Here is a 9,764-nt window from a genome sequence, read left to right on the forward strand (position 1 = left end):
CCAGAGAGGGGCCAAGCGTGGCTGGGTAGGCTGGAGACCCTCCGCCCTTTCTGCTCTTTCTCATCCTCTCCCACCCTCCCCATCTCTTTCGCAGAGCTGTGCCAGGTCTGAAGCTCAAAATTGCTGGGAAATCTCTACCCACAGAGAAGTTTGCCATCAGGAAGTCCCGGCGCTACCTCTCCTCCAACCCCATCCCGCTGCCAGTGCCTGCTCTGGTGGGTAGGAGGTCTGGACTGGCGCTGACCTCCGGGTATAGGATTGTGGGGATTCGTTGAGAGCCACAGCCAGGGGGAAGTGGTGAGGAGAAAGACATTCATGCCTCAGGGGCCTGGGGAGGGTTTCACAATTCACCTGGGACCTAGCAGGAGGTGCTCAGATGAGTCTGGCCCAGCCCCTGCCCCTTAGAAAGTGATGGTCCACTGGGGCTGGGGGTGGAGAGACAGGCAGGCAGGCAGGCTGCAGATATCGAGAGGCAGAGAGGGCCGCCCTCCTAGACAGACAGCCCCATGTCCCTGCGCCCCGGGCAGAGCATCCCCCGGCTGCCTGTGTTCCCAGCCTGTCTGCTCCAGTCTTGTCACAATGATTATAATTGTTTTCACCATCCCCCGTCACTCAACCAACTTTTTCACTTTATATGCAACTCTAAACTCACATAATAGCCTACATTGTTACCAAGCACTTGCTCTATTCAAGGCTGCCCACACCCATTGCCTATTGCCTCATTTGAGCCTCACATCACCCCTCTGAGTAGGCGCTGCTGGTATCTCCATTTTATAGATGGGGGTAACAAGGCCTGATAAATCAGTAGGAAGATCAAATAACTTGCCCAGGTCACACAGCTGGTGAGCTGGAGTCAGAATTTGAACTCAGCGGTCTGGGCCCACAGCCCATGTTCTGAGCCATGGTTGTGATGCTAATTCTATGCATGATTTGAGCAGGTGTCAGATAAAGTTCCAGCTTGGTAAGAGTCCTTGTTATTCAAGTAGTAAGGGAGCTGGAAAGGTAGAAGGAAGCCTGCTTGAGAGACCTTTTTCTGGTCCTGGCTGTACTGTTCATTAACTGAGTAGCTTTAGGTCTGTTCCCTCTTCTCCTTATGTAAAATTATTATAACAATAGATTCCTTTCCCATTTCTTTCTTTTTTTGTTTTTGAAACTGAGTCGCACTCTGTCACCCAGGCTTGAGTGCAGTGGCATGATCTTGGCTTACAGCAACCTCTGCCTCCTGGGTTAAGCAATTCTCCTGCCTCAGCCTCCTGAGTAGTAGCTGGGATTACAGGCACCAGCCACCACAACCAGCTAATTTTTGTATTTTTTTTTTTTTAGTAGAGATAGGGTTTCTTCATGTTGGTCAGGCTGGTCTCAAACTCCCGACCTCAGGAGATCCACCCACATTGGCCTCCCAAAGTGCTGGGATCACAGGCATGAGCCACCACGCCGGCCTCCTTTCCCATTTCACAGAGCAGTTATGAGCATCAACGAAGAAAATGTGTTAAACACTGTATAAATTGAAAAGGTTAATCTTTATAGTTTGTTTTAGCACTTACAACCTGAGCATTTCTATAGTTTAAAAATATTTTGTAGTTGGCTGGGTGTAGTGACTCACACCTGTAATCCCAGCACTTTGGGAGGCCGAGGCAGGTGGATCACGAGGTCAGGAGTTCAAGACCAGCCTGGCCAAGATGGTGAAACCCCGTCTCTACTAAAACTACAAAAATTAGCCTGGTGTGGTGGCAGGTGCCTGTGATCCCAGCTGCTTGGGAGGCTGAGAATCCCTTCAACCCGGGTGGCGAAGATTGCAGTGAGCCAAGATCGTGCCACTGTACTCCAGCCAGGGCAACAGAGTGAGACTCCGTCCCCCCCCCCAAAAAAAAATTTTTGTAGTTTAAAATATACAGTAAAGCTATTACTATCAAATAGAGCAGGAGGATATTGTAGGAAGGGCAAGAAAAGCAACTATACCAAAAACTTAGGTGAGAATTTCCCAAACTGTAATCTGCAAAATACTGTTTATGCATTAAATGATTTCTGCGATTAAATACATTTGGGAAAGACTGGCCTAAACACAGTTTATATACTGTAGACTTTCTTGGAGTCTTTATATATTAATCTAAAAAGAAGCCTAAAGATACGGTTATTCTCTAATGTATTTGACCACATAATCATTTTTAATTTGTATTTATTTTGGGAGCAGGGGAGAATCCTTTTTTAAAATGAAACATTTGCTGGCCGGGTATGGTGGCTCATGCCTGTAATCCCAGAACTTTGGGAGGCTAAGGTAGGTGGATCACTTGAGACCAGGTGTTCAAGACCAGCCTGGCCAACATGGCAAAACTCCATCTTTACAAAAAATTCAAAAATGAGTGGGGCATGGTGTCATGCATCTGTAAACTCAGCTCCTTGAGAGGCTGAGGTAGGAGGATTGCTTGAGCCCAGGAGGTCAAGGCTGCAGTGACCTGTGACAGTGCCACTGTGCTCCAGCCTGGGTGACAAAGTGAGACCCTGTCTCTAAAATGAAATAAAATGAAATGAAACATTTGCCATCTTGGGACCACAGAACAATTTGATAAATACTGGTCTAAACTGAAATTCCCTTCCTAGAACAAGAACCACAACAATAATGTTTTTCTAGAACTTTCTGACTACAAAGTGTTTTCACATCCATTACCTGGTTTAATAGTTTAAGAAATGCTAAATACAGCTACTATGAATGAAAGTTTAATTTAGTTTTCTTCTTGTTTTATTTATTTTTAAATCTTTATTTTAGAGGTGAGGTCTCACTCTGTCATCCAGGCTGGAGTGCAGTGGTACTATCATAGCTCACCGCAGCCTCAAACTCCTGGGCTCAAAGGATCTTCTCATTTCAGCCTCCTGATTACAGGGTGCACCACCATGCTCAGCTACTATTTTTTTTTTTTTTTTTTTTGTAGAGATGGTGTCTCACTGTGTTGCCCAAGCTGGTGTTGAACTCCTGGGCTTAAGAGATCCTCTCAATTCAGCCTCCCAAACTGCTGGGATTGCAGGCATGAGCCACTGCGTTCAGCCTAATTTAGTATTCTGAGCTTCCTGGCAGTCGAGGCAAAAGCAAACAAACAAAAAGGAACCAGTAGCCTGACAAGGACGAGGTGAAAAGAAAAGGATTTTTTTTTTCTTCAAGGCAAGTCTCACTCTTGTCACCCAGAGTGGAAAGCAGTGGGGTGATCATAGCTCACTGCATCCTAGATTTCTTGGGCTCCAGCGATCCTCCCACCTCAGCCTCCCAAAGAACTGGGACCCCAGACTTGCACCACAATGCCTGGCTAATTTTTTTTTTTTTTTTTCGGTAGAGACAGGGTTTCACCATGTTGCCCAGACTTGTCTCAAACTCCTAAGCTCAAGTGATCATGATTCACCTGCCTCAGCCTCACAAAGTGCTGGGGTTACAGGCTTGAGCCACCATGCCTGGCCCCAAGATTTTGTGAGGTTTTTTGGGGGGGATGGAGTCTCTTTTTGTCACCCAGGCCGGAGTGCAGTGGCGCCATCTGGGCTCACGGCAACCTTTGCCTGCTGGATTCAAGCGATTCTCCTGTCTCAGCCTCCTGAGTAACTGGCATTACAGGTGTGTGCCACCACTCCTAGCTAATTTTTGTATTTTTATTTTATTTATTTATTTATTTATTTTGAGATGGAGTTTTGCTCTTCTTGCCCTGGCTGGAGTGCAATGGCGCAATCTGGGCTCATCACAAACTCCACCTGCCAGGTTCAAGCGATCCTCCTCCCTCAGCCTCCTGAGTAGCTGGGATTACACGCATGTGCCACCATGCTGGCTAATTTTGTATTTTTAGTAGAGATGGGGTTTCTCCATTTTGGTCAGGCTGGTCTTGAACTCCTGACCTCAAGTGATCCACCTGTCTTGGCCTCCCAAATAATTTTTGTATTTTTGGTAGAGATGGGGTTTCATCATGTTGGCCAGGCTGGTCTCGAACTCCTGACTTCAGGTGATCTGCTCACCTTAGCCTCCCAAAGTGCTGGGATTACAGGTGTGAGCCACTGCGCCTGGCCCCCTACATTTTTTTTAATTAAAAAAAAAAGAATCTAAGAAAGAAAAAGGAATCAGATGTGTTTTAAGAGTCTCATGATGATAACTTAGTTCTAAAGGAAATGGAATGTGAGCGTCATTATTTAGCCCATTGCATTGGGAGAATAAGAGTAAGAGAAGGTGACACATCCTCAAATTCTGTTATCCTGAAGTGCATGTGTGGAGTATGGCCTAGTCCTCAAAGGACAGAAAGAGTTTGGCCCCAGAGAGTTTGGGAGAGAGGACATAATAGCACTCAGGGAGGGCATGAGCAGAAAAGTAGCTGGAAAACTCCAGCAGTTATGAGCAGCACAGTGTGGACATTGGTCCATCTTACACCCTCACTGGGGTAAGGTGAGATCTCAGTAATAAATCAACAATAAGGCCCCCATAAGCCCACCTGGCCCACAGCTTCACAGGCTGACTGAGACCTGTCATGGAAGATTAGAGTTAGAAGGCCTTTAGTAGACCTCTGATCTGAACTGTCCATTTTGTAGATGGGAAAACTGAGGCCCCATTAGGGAAGAAACCTAAGACTGACTTGCCCTCCTGCCTTCAGGAAATGATGTACATCTGGAACGGCTACGCTGTGATTGGGAAGCAGCCGAAACTCACGGATGGGATACTTGAGATTATCACCAAGGCTGAAGAGATGCTGGACAAAGGTCCAGGTAACTTCCCAAAGGCCCTTGAGGCTCCCAGGCTAGGTCAGGTCTTTACAGCTGAAGGTTCCCTCTGCCAAAAATCTCCTTCCTCCTTTCCCTTCCCTGGGAACTCTCCTTTATCTCTGTGGACTGAGCTCCTCCAAGCAGCTGTCCCTTGTCCCCTTGGTAGGGTCAAAACCTCTAGGCTCCCATAGCCATGGGGCTTCCTTCAGTCCTGACCTCTCTGTATTGTCATTGTCAGTATCTGTCTTTCCTTCTCAGATGTGACCCCTCCCCCCAGAACAGGGACCATGTCTGATTTACCTGTGTTCCCTGGGCCTAGCACAGAATAGGGGGCTCTGTAAGTAACTGCTGCAGAAGTAAACAAGCCTGTCTTTTTCCCTCACGTCCCTATTTTCAGAGAACGAGTACTCAGTGGATGACGAGTGCTTGGTGAAATTGTTGAAAGGCCTGTGTCTGAAATACCTAGGCCGTGTCCAGGAGGCCGAGGAGAATTTTAGGAGCATCTCTGCCAGTTAAGTGCCTCTTCAGCTGCTCCTGCTGAGTCTCCTGGGTAGAATTTTCAAAGGGGTCTCCATCCCCATGCCCACTGCAGTGACTGACCCTAGCCAATCCCCACTTACTACACAGGTACTAGACTAGTGTCCACTCTGTGCCAGGACTTGTGCCGGGACCTGTATAGATAATTGAGACCTAGCCTCCCAGTGCCACCAAATTGCCTGACTACATGAGCCCACCCACGTTGTTTCAAGTGAACACTGTCCCCTGGAGTTTGTAATTCAGCGACTCTGTCCTTGCCCTCAGGGAGGGCAATGTGACAAATGGCAAGCTGTAGGCAACCCAACAAAGGCTCATCAGGGCCACACTAGAGGAAAGCACAGAGGACAGCAGGTGCCCCAAGGAGGAACCTAAACATAATGGGAGATACCAGGAAAGGCTTTCCAAGGCTGACGTTTAAAGTGGGAAGTTCATCAGGCAGAGAAAGCAAGGGAGGACAGGTTCAAAGTGGAGTAGGTACAGCACGCACCAGTGCATGGACATAGGAAAGACGCCTGAGGCTGGGCTGATGGCAATGAGGTCTTTACCTGCCTGGGTGAAATCGTAGAAAGGATTGAAAATGAAATAAGGAGGGATAGACTGAGAAGGGCCTGGATGTTTTGTTCACAAGGCTAAATTGTATCCCAAAGAAGAGAGCCAGAAAGGGTACCAGGCAAGGAAGACTTTGGGTTTAAAAGGATACCTCCGGAGCAGCATGGAGGTCAGGTCAGAGGGGGCAGGTCAGAGACAGGAGAATTTCCAGTTTAATAAACCATTCATCCTGGAGAATGGGAGGTTGGGACTTAGGTGGCAGTGGACTAAGCACATGACAGGAGCCCTAGGTTGTCAGGGAGCTGGAGCCCAGTGTACAGGATGGGAAGCCTTTGCTGTGGATCCCAGCCTTTCTAGGGCTTGGTAGTGGGAACCTCCCAACATTGGACTTGAGGTTAGGAAATCCTCACATGCAGTTTGGGAAGGGCTCAGGAGAAGGAACTGAGCCATGTCTTCCGTTCTGCAGTGAAAAGAAGATTAAATATGACCACTACTTGATCCCAAATGCCCTGCTGGAGCTGGCCCTGCTGTTTATGGAGCAAGGCAGAAATGAAGAGGCCATCAAACTCTTGGAATCTGCAAAGTAAGGCTTGGGTAACCTCGATCTGTCCTTTGCTCCCTCTGAACTTAGCTCAGAAGCTGGCTGGGGGCAGAGTTGCCCAGGCAGCCGTGAGTGGAGTTGCTAGCAAGGGCAGCCTGGCAGTCTAGAGGGTGGACTATGTCCCTCAGAATCCAGCTCTCACTGTCATAGGAAGGCATCTTTCTCAATGTATGAATGGGCAGTTAAGACTCCCAGAGGCAGGAAGTAAGCTCCCAGGGTCACACCAGAAGCCAGCTGCACGGCTGTGTGAGGACTCATACCTCCTGCCTCCCAGGGTAAGGGTCTATTCCCTAAAACCACCCCTTCAGGCTTATGAACCCAGGAGGACCAAGAGTGGTTCCAGTGGGCATGATACCAGGGGTAAGGGGCCACAAATCCTACTGGTTAATTCTCCCATTGGGCAGGGCTCAACTCTCTCTGGACACAGACAGGAATTTCTCTACAATTCTTCCTTGGCTGGTGGGGCTCACACAGCTCAAACAAGAGAAAAAGTATCTCTGGGAGCAAGCAGCCTCATGTGTCTGATTCTCTGCTCAATTCCAGGCAAAACTACAAGAATTACTCCATGGAGTCAAGGACACATTTTCGAATCCAGGCAGCCACACTCCAAGCCAAGTCTTCCCTAGAGAACAGCCGCAGATCCATGGTCTCATCAGTGTCCTTGTAGCTTTGTGCAGCAGTTCCGGGCTGGAAGACAAACAGAGACAGCTGGACAGAGCTCCTGGAAACATTTCAAAAGATCCCCTCCCCCTGCCCTGCCCTGCCCTGCCCTGCCTTTGGGGTCCACTGGCACCCCAGTTGGATGGCATGACATGGGTATCTGTGCAGAAGCCAAGCTGGCATTTTCACCAGTGTGGCCAAGGGCTTTTGCCAAGGGCAGAGCAGGTAGAGCCCTCTGCTTGCCCTATCACACATACGGGTACTTGCTTTTCACTGTGATGTTTAAGAGAATGTATGAACAGTTTACATTTTCCTTAGAAATATATGGATGGGATCACAGTTAGCTTTAAAAACCAACAACAACCAACCACCTGCAAGTCTTTGTTTTCACCTATTATGATCTGGAGGTAAATCTCTTTATATGATGCCAAAGGGCAAATTGCTTTTCAAATTCAGCAAGTTCTCAGCTTGTGTGACTGAAGGGCCTTCACAGGACCTGAGAAATGCCTGGGAGAGGCTAAGCCTCAGGTTTTAATGCTCCTGGGGCTGGGCATGAGGATGCACACCGACACCCACTACCTTCCTACTCACACTTCATTTCACTCCTTTTGTAAATTTCCAATTTAAAAATCAGCACGTCTTTTTAGTGAGATAAAATCTGAGCTCTTCTGTAGAAAAATCAGTCTCCACCAGTAGGAAATACCAGGGCTTGATGGAAGAGCTGTGTGGCCTTTTCTGTGCCAAAGGCAGGAAGTTGGGGGACAGGAGGAGGTTCTCAGAAGCCAGTCTGTATCTTTGCTGTATGTCAAACTGAAACCACTGGGACTAATTTATGAAACTTAAAAGTCTTCTGTACTTCACTCCAGTAAGTCATTTACTTACTGACAACATTTTTCTTAGAACTGATATTCTTGACCTGTTGTGTATGTATTAGATTCTTCAGTTAAGAGAAAAGAGATATTAAAGTGATAAAATGTATGCCCTTAAGGGATCATGCAACATATATTTCAATAAAATATGTGTTGCTTGAATCCTTAGGTCAGGCAGAAAGTCTTGATCGGAAGCCACATGGCCTATGTTTGTTTTATTTAGACCACACATGTTTTAAACTTTTTGAATAAGTTACCAGCATTCACAAATGGGGAGATTTCACAAATGAATCTGTTTCCTGGCCTGTAATTAAAAAAAAAAAAATCTGGCAACACTAAGCCTCATTCCCACAAGGCAACAATCAGCCAGAGCTAAGTCGAAGCTACTTTAAACACTTGTTACCTTTCTGACCCCTGAAAGCATCTGAATTTGCGATCTCTGGGACCGTTGAGAACTCAGCTTCAATGACCAACACCAGGTTTTACCCTTCACTTTTTTTTTTTTTTGGAAGGGAAATTTGTATTATTTTAAAGAAAACAAGTGTACATTTAACCCAGTTTAGTGTCAAGTTCTTTAGCCTTTGCTTTTTTGAGCTTGGCGATGCAAGTCACAGACTTGGGACCCAGGACATTGCCTTCACAGTGATGGCAGATCTCATCGTCTCTGTTGTAATTGGCCCTGATAGCTTCCACCAGCTTAGCCGAAGTGCCTTTGTCTTCCAAGTTAACCAGTGTGAAGGCAACCAGCAGCGCAGGTATTCCTGTGAACTAGACGTCCCAGTCTTGCCTTTCCCTTGATAATGCAGTAAGGGACACCCATTTTATGACACGGGGCAGGCAAGAAGACAACCAGCTGGAAGGAAGCATTAGCTGAAGAGTGTATTTTGACCAAAAGCAGTAAATTTCAAAGCTAGCTTGGTAGCAACTGCTCAGGGTTAAAAAGCTCATGGATTTGCACTTCAAGGTTGAATTCAATAAGAGATTCACATTATTCTAACAGCCTTCACTTTCTAATGTCAGCATATTTCAACCTAACCATTTCCCTGTAGGGAAAATCATGCACACAGTAAAAATATTCATCTGTGAATATGTTACTCCCCAAATGCATGAATGAAATTTCTGCAAGAGAAGAACCAGTTAAATTTTCCAGTCTTACAGCATTGCTGTATTTAACAAACATGACTATCTGCCAAGGGGCTCGGTTAATATATTAAGATCCAGTTGACCAGCCTCCTATTGGTGGTATTAAATGAAGTCACGGATTTTAGGCAAAATATATTCTCATTAGGAAAAACAAAACAAAGCAAAAAACCCTTATCCAAGATCATCTTTTGCAATGGGTATTGTCGGAGTAGAAATGCTGTGAAAAAAATATCATTTTGTTAGGACGAAACAAAAGAATGTCCTCCATAGACAGCAATCCCTTTGCAAGCTATTTCTTCTCCAAAGCCTGGATGCTGGGAGACCAACCTGCTTCTAGGCCCCTGGGCAGGACAGGGTGAGGGGGTAAAGGGGAGCAGGTAGAGACAGGCTGCAGGAGGGCGGGCCTGCATGGCTCCCACAGGCTGGAATGCTGCCTGCTGCTGTATCAAAGCAGCACTGGCTGGTCACAGGACCACACATATACTTTGGAAAATTGCAGTTTACAAAAAAAAACTTTATCTCAACATTCATTTTTGCTGCTTTCATTTTAAAATTTTGTCAAGATGATTTCCTCATCAACATTTGTTGTTGATTTCTCGCTAGGCTTCATTAATTAATCCAATGTCACTTTTACCTCTGCTGCTTGATAAGACAAATCAGTGGGTTTTGCCTCCTGTATCCCC

General features: G+C 46.5%; 1 protein-coding gene and 1 non-coding gene across 11 annotated transcripts in view; one reads left to right on the top strand and one right to left on the bottom strand.

The window, feature by feature from the left end:
• TTC39A (tetratricopeptide repeat domain 39A) overlaps nucleotides 1–8,489 on the top strand; it is a 58,994-nt gene extending 50,505 nt beyond the window's left edge. For all 10 annotated transcript variants that reach the window (XM_032297058.1, XM_032297064.1, XM_032297063.1 and 7 more), the window contains 5 exons: nucleotides 95–215; nucleotides 4,614–4,725; nucleotides 5,120–5,234; nucleotides 6,275–6,391; nucleotides 6,953–8,489. In XM_032297058.1, coding sequence (XP_032152949.1) covers nucleotides 95–215; nucleotides 4,614–4,725; nucleotides 5,120–5,234; nucleotides 6,275–6,391; nucleotides 6,953–7,076 — 589 coding nt within the window. In that variant the 3' untranslated portion in view covers nucleotides 7,077–8,489. The remainder of the gene's footprint in view (nucleotides 1–94; nucleotides 216–4,613; nucleotides 4,726–5,119; nucleotides 5,235–6,274; nucleotides 6,392–6,952) is intronic.
• Nucleotides 8,490–8,862: 373 nt separating this feature from the next.
• On the bottom strand, nucleotides 8,863–8,935 carry LOC116564197. The gene has a single exon (XR_004274783.1). It is a non-coding gene; the product is annotated as a small nucleolar RNA SNORD36 (small nucleolar RNA).
• Nucleotides 8,936–9,764: the final 829 nt, after the last annotated feature.

Source organism: Sapajus apella, unplaced genomic scaffold (assembly GCF_009761245.1).
Source record: "Sapajus apella isolate SASKATOON/1434 unplaced genomic scaffold, GSC_monkey_1.0 scaffold36, whole genome shotgun sequence".
Classification (NCBI taxonomy): Eukaryota; Metazoa; Chordata; class Mammalia; order Primates; family Cebidae; genus Sapajus; species Sapajus apella.